The sequence below is a fragment of the Hippocampus comes genome, unplaced genomic scaffold, assembly GCF_001891065.2.
Source record: "Hippocampus comes isolate QL1 unplaced genomic scaffold, H_comes_QL1_v1.1 scaffold132, whole genome shotgun sequence".
NCBI lineage: Eukaryota > Metazoa > Chordata > Actinopteri > Syngnathiformes > Syngnathidae > Hippocampus > Hippocampus comes.
Genome location: NW_017805467.1, coordinates 3,886,589 through 3,892,588, shown reverse-complemented (window position 1 = coordinate 3,892,588; position 6,000 = coordinate 3,886,589). Strand labels below are relative to the sequence as shown.

Here is a 6,000-nt window from a genome sequence, read left to right as displayed (position 1 = left end):
CCCCAGAATGTTTTACGGATTTGGAACAATAAAAATTAGGTCCATTTTAACTGGAAAAAAAGCAGAATTCCGCCAAAAAGCGGAAAAATCTCATCCCTGATATAAGCACATAGTTATAAGAGAGCCCATCAGCCTACCACTTGCAGTTTGGAAGGGTAAAACTCTTTTCGCTTCCGCTTGAGCAGCAACATGAACCTGTGTTTTCCACTAACGTCAACTCATGTCATCTCAAATGCATTGCATTCTGGGACGAGTTACCTTCCAATTTCCAATATTTTTTTTTCCATAGGAATTAGAGTATTGTGGGATAAGTTGTTCCAGTGTTAAACTGTAATCATAAAACAAATTTGAAAATATATTTGTGAGTCCCATTTTGCACATCAATCAAACTAACTTAAAAGCAAAACTGCAAACGGGTGTTTATGTGGCACAACGCATTGAACGCTAACTCATTAAACCCATATCGCTGATTATTCAGATTTTTTTTTTTTTAATCATCAGCGTGGTCGCCACTACTGAGGACTTTAGTTTTCCCTCCGCTTCATAAAAAGCTTCAATTTGGCACCAAGTAGGGTACTCTGAACGTGGAGAGCGCAGAAGCCCCGGTGGGTACCACATAACTGACTAAGAACCCCGATGTCATGTGAGCCTGTCTTTGTGTAGAATTGAAGGATATTACATAGCAAAATTCTATGGTGATCATCATATTTTTACTCTTCGCTGTTATGGCTTACCATCTTTATTGCAGTATTTTTGACCTCACATTGGCATCCATGTTCTTTGCCAGCTTTCCATAGATCATGCTGCTGAGTGCTGACTCCAACAGGCTTTACCCACTTGTCCCAGGATTTTGTTTTCCACTGTACGCAGTGCCCCGCGGTGTAGCTTGTTGTCATAGAAATGTCGAAGGAAGGAACTGCTGTGCCGTCATCCTCAACATGACATGAAAAAAAACATTTGGCATCTTGGAAACCCTCAAGTGAAATGTTAAGGCCATCCAGATCTCCCTTAGAGCATTGTGTCAGAAACCAGGCAGAAGGAGGAATTGTGGCATCTCCTAAATTTACTATATTGTCATTTCTGTTTGCATCCAAAATGAGATGTCCAGTAAAAAGAGGGATAGAAACGTGGCTACATGGCCACTTCTAAGGAAAAAACATGACAGAGGCATTACTTAGTAAAAGCCAAGCCGATCAGTTGTCTGCAAAGCAATGAATGACAATAGGACCAGTGCAACACACAATCAAAAATATCTTTCCAATGGAAATTCATTCACAGACAAATAATGTGTGCATATTTATGCATTTCCTTCATGCAAAGAAAACACTGACGATATTTGTAAAGTTGCAGGCAGCTGAACATGTCCACTGAATGCTCACTCACCAATCTAAAGCAAAGAAGCAGTCCCGAGAGAGGGGCTGATATTTAAGTGTAATTTTCCACATAGGATGCAGTGAAAAACCCTAACAAACAATTAAAACTCGTAACACCGTGTGGAAATGTTAATTTGTTGAGATATAGTACGATATGTTATTTGCTGTCATAATCAAGAAGGGAGAGGCAATCTGTAAGGTTTCCAGTTCGGGCACTGAAGGGCCACGGGGTCAAGGCCTGCTTAAAGTCAACCCAAAAAAATATCTATTTAAAATAATATGTTCTATGCGCCTCGACTAGTCTGAACATGGCATTCTGATGGCTAACCTTCTCAGGGGGTGGCCATTTTGCCACTTTCTGTCAACTCAAAATTACATCGCAGTTGCTCAGGTAACAACCAATCACGGCTCATCTATTTTCTGAAGCTGAGATATGATTGATTATTACCTGAGCCCTGAGCAACTGCAATGTCATTTTCAGTTGACAGCAAGTGAAAAAATGGCGGACCCCTGAGATGGACAAACACAGGTGGATTTTACAAAAACAATATTAAACAGAATGCTGTATTTACACTAGTGGAGGCGCATAGAATAAACGTTATTATTGTAAAGAATTTTTTGGTGATGATTTCCCCGTTACGACCAAGCACTATGGACACTATTTCGATTTAAGGTTAATGAAGAGATGTCAGGTGCTACCTGAGCGTTGCCAGTGTGCCATGAACCGAAGGGAACTGAACACCCAATTGCTCAGAGGAACAAAACAATGTGAATGCCCCACAGGACACTTTTTTTTTTATTATCTAAAATGGAATGTAAAGCATGCGAGTACTATTGTTACATGAGTTCCGTGATTAATACGTAACCATCCAATTATACTAAATCATGCAAAACCAGTTTAATATCAAACCTCCTTCACTAATAGTGTACATTTTGGACACTTTGGGTCAATGCTCCCAATCAAAGCATTGAGTGCGTTCAAATTTTCCACATTGGGATTTTGCCAGAGTCGCCTCTTATTCACTGGCATTATACTCAAAAGGGAAAAAAAGGGCACACGGGTTAACCATTAACTAAATGTTAGCCAGCATTACAAAATAGTAGTGCGCTTGTTGGGTTTCTTGGGCAAGCATGACAGGTATCGGGCAGGCCCCCGCCCTGGCTTGAGCAGCACGACCAGAGGACGAGCGAGCCTTTTCCCGGCGCCTTGTCGCGGTTCCTTAGCCTTTATCCAAGGGCCGATATTCCAGTGGTTGTGTGAATTCGCTTAGCTTAGCTGGACACAAGCGCCTCTCAAAAGCTTCTCAGGGTAACTCATAATTGCATTAGACTTGGAACCGAAATAGAGCAAGCTAAATACCGGGTGGCTACATCTTTGTGTGGTGGTTTGTGGCTTGGGCTACGCAGCAGCGCTGAATGGACGCGTCGGCGTGAAGCTAGTTAGCGGTAAATGCCGATGTATGAGTGGCCAGCTAGCATAGCTCCAGAAACCAAACAACTACGACTTGTACAGCGGCAGCAGAAGCAGCGCTTTTTTTCCTCTCTCTCGCTCGCTCGCTCTCGCTCTCCCTCCCTTGATCGCTCTCTTCAAGCGACTACAACAGAGGATTCATTGCTGCCCAACCAGCGAGAAAGCAGCCAGTATTTTCCCCGTGAAAAGTTCAGAGTCCAAAAGCAGAGACGGAAGCCAGCCTACCTGATTTTCCATGTTTCACTGGCCTCAGTGATGGCTGTTTTTATTTACAGCGGCGTTTATGGAGCGTCTACGCTGCCTTGACTCCTCATTGTGTGTCAATCCAGCCGAGAAGCGGAAGGCAGACGGCCCCCCCTCCCCGTCCAGACGATCCGCTGGAAGGCAACCCAAACAGAAAGCTCTCGCAGCCAATAGGAGAGCGGGGATTTCCGGCTCTCTTGAAAACAGCCAATCAAAGCCCATTAGAAGGCGGGCATGGACCTTTCCTGCAAATACAAATCAAGCTTTTTGTGATGGTATTCTCGAGTGACAGGGGATATGTCCCAATGGCTGCACCTCTGATTCAATTGTAAAATGCACATGGTGTTAATTGATAATACAAGAATGAATAATATAATCCATGCAGAACATCACTACGTGTTGCTTAAATATTACAACCCTCGTAAATTAACACAGAATAAAGCACTCAGACAAACTGTCTTGGATAAGTGATACTGTACATTCTTACAGCAATGACAAATTCTATACAGTACTATGTATTCAGCAAAGTTACTACATTTAATTTATTGATGAGCATGTCTCTTCATGGTGCTATCACGAACTAAATAATACAGTATATTTATGATAAGCGCCATAATGCCATCCATCCTAAAAGTCCACAAGGGTCACAGAAAACCTTCAGTCCATCCGAGTTTTATATATATGAGAAGAAAATGAGTCTCAAATTTTGCACTTTTATCTGAACAATTTAAAAATTTCAGTAAAATAGAATAAATCGCTACATCTCTTTGCTTAATTGTGGATTACTGCTTTTTAATTGCCAAAGGAATCACTGGCTGTTTTTTATTTGAAGAATAGTGTTATTAGTTGGACTATGGCACATTACTGAGGCAATAAGGATGCTCCTGTGTAAGAAGTAAAAGAACTTTGAGCAGCTTTTCTTCTGAGTAATGCTGCCTTTTTTTCTTTAACAGTCAGAGGGTGTCATGTCTCTCTGGTGGAACACTTTGAAGTGAGATTATTGGGTCTCCACTTTGGCCTACAAGGTCACCACTCTCACTGTGGCTATGCTTCCTTTCCTCTATAATCCAGTTTGCTTTTGAGTCAAAGCAGAGGAGAAGGAATCCCACCTTGGCTTTCAGACATGTGGTTGTCTAACTCACATTGAGACATCAAGTCTTTAATCCTCCTTTTCATTGAGAAAGAACGGAACAGAACAAAAGTATCATTTGAAATAAGATTTTGAATACAAGAGCTTTATTATAATTTATTATTGTTGACTTGACAAACATTATTACAGCACAGCAATGATGAACATCATCTTTATTCCAAAATATTTTAATTAATCACCATCCAAGGACATTGATAATAAAAAGCAGTGATCTGCCCTTTTTTAATTCTTTGTATGACACTCAGTGAGACATGGTTAACCCAGATAATTACTGCAGTCCAGTTTAATGATGACTTTAAAAAAAGAATATATAAGATTGTAATCATTTCCATTACGTTTATGATAGTGAAATACCAATTTGTTCTATTTTATTATGGCTTTTCATTATAAATATTACTTTCTACTTTTTCCCATTGATTCAAAGGGTGAAATTGCATCGTTTCAAGTGAGAAGTGTGCCATCCATTGTACGTTGAAAATATTAACTCAACTCATCAGTTCTCCACTAACGTTCCCATTCTACTTATAAAACATCTATATAACGAGATATTGGTAATAATGTTGTCACAAAATTTATTTTTGAGGATAACTGTCCTCAGAATAAAAACATCACATATCAGGGAGACAAGCCGCTTCTCATTCTTCAGTGCCACACCTTTAAAAAAAATATTTTACTCTTTAATCTGTTATTCAACAGAAATTGCCCACAGAAAACATCCTGGAATTACTTTTTGTTTTTTCACAATGATTTCTCCAAAATTTAAGTAGTAAATTATTCCGCATCAGCTTTGCTGACCACTGAAATGCTCACTGCCTTCCTTGATCTGCTCTGTGACACTAAAGTTCAAACAAAAGATTATCTTGTGTGTTTTGGCTCCTTCACTTTGTTTAATATTGGATGTTATTTGGCTTGACAGAACACAGTAACATCAATCAACACCAACACGGATCAGAGGTCAAACTGGCTCACTATCACATTTTAGTACATTTCATAACAATACTTACAGACATAGAGTTCTATGTAAATGACAGTGACAAATACAGATGCACCTTAATGAGTCACTGAGTTGTTAAAACTCTTCTTCGTGTATTATGTACACCTGTATTATACTGTCCCTTGGTGGCCAAGGCACGCACATCAGAAGGCGTGTGTAATTAAAAATGATCACAGAGGATTCCCTCTAGATAAGAAAACCTTGATTGTACCCCTTTATTTTATCGTATCCCTGAAACCACAGCAAGACACATGATAAAAACAGCTACTTGCAAAATACATATCTTATTATACACTATAGATAAAAAAAAGAGACATCCATGGCAACAGAAATAAATACTTTCTATTTGGCGTTACACCTCAAAAGAGTACAATGCACACACAAATTTCCTTTGCTGAGATGTGCTTTGTGAAGCATTCCATGCATGGAAAAACACAGGCCAGTTGTTTCTCAACTTATTCTATTATAATAGAGCATATTAGGGCGGCACAGTGACCAACTGGTTCGCACATGGGCCTCACAGTGCAGAGGTGCAGGGTTCGATTCTGGCTCCGGCCTTCCTGTGTGGAGCTTCTTCTCATGCCTGCGTGGGTTTTTTTCTGGGTTCTCCAGTTTCCTCCCATGTTGCAAAAACCTGCATGGCAGGTTAATGGAACACTCTAAATTGTCATATTGTCTTATGACTGCCCGATCGAAATAAACTTCAGTCAATCAATCAATCAATCAAAATCAATCAAACTTCATAAGATTTTTGTCTATAGTTAAAAGT

At 39.9% G+C, this 6,000-nt stretch overlaps 1 protein-coding gene across 2 annotated transcripts in view; it reads right to left on the bottom strand.

Moving 5' to 3' along the window:
- mllt1a (MLLT1 super elongation complex subunit a) overlaps positions 1-3,247 on the bottom strand; it is a 22,611-nt gene extending 19,364 nt beyond the window's left edge. Inside the window, exon 1 of one of the 2 annotated variants that reach the window (XM_019875431.1) lies at positions 3,070-3,247. In XM_019875431.1, the coding sequence (XP_019730990.1) occupies positions 3,070-3,081 (12 nt within the window). In that variant the 5' untranslated portion in view covers positions 3,082-3,247. The remainder of the gene's footprint in view (positions 1-3,069) is intronic. The other variant, XM_019875430.1, reaches the window with a different exon arrangement.
- Between the last annotated feature and the right edge of the window lie 2,753 nt (positions 3,248-6,000).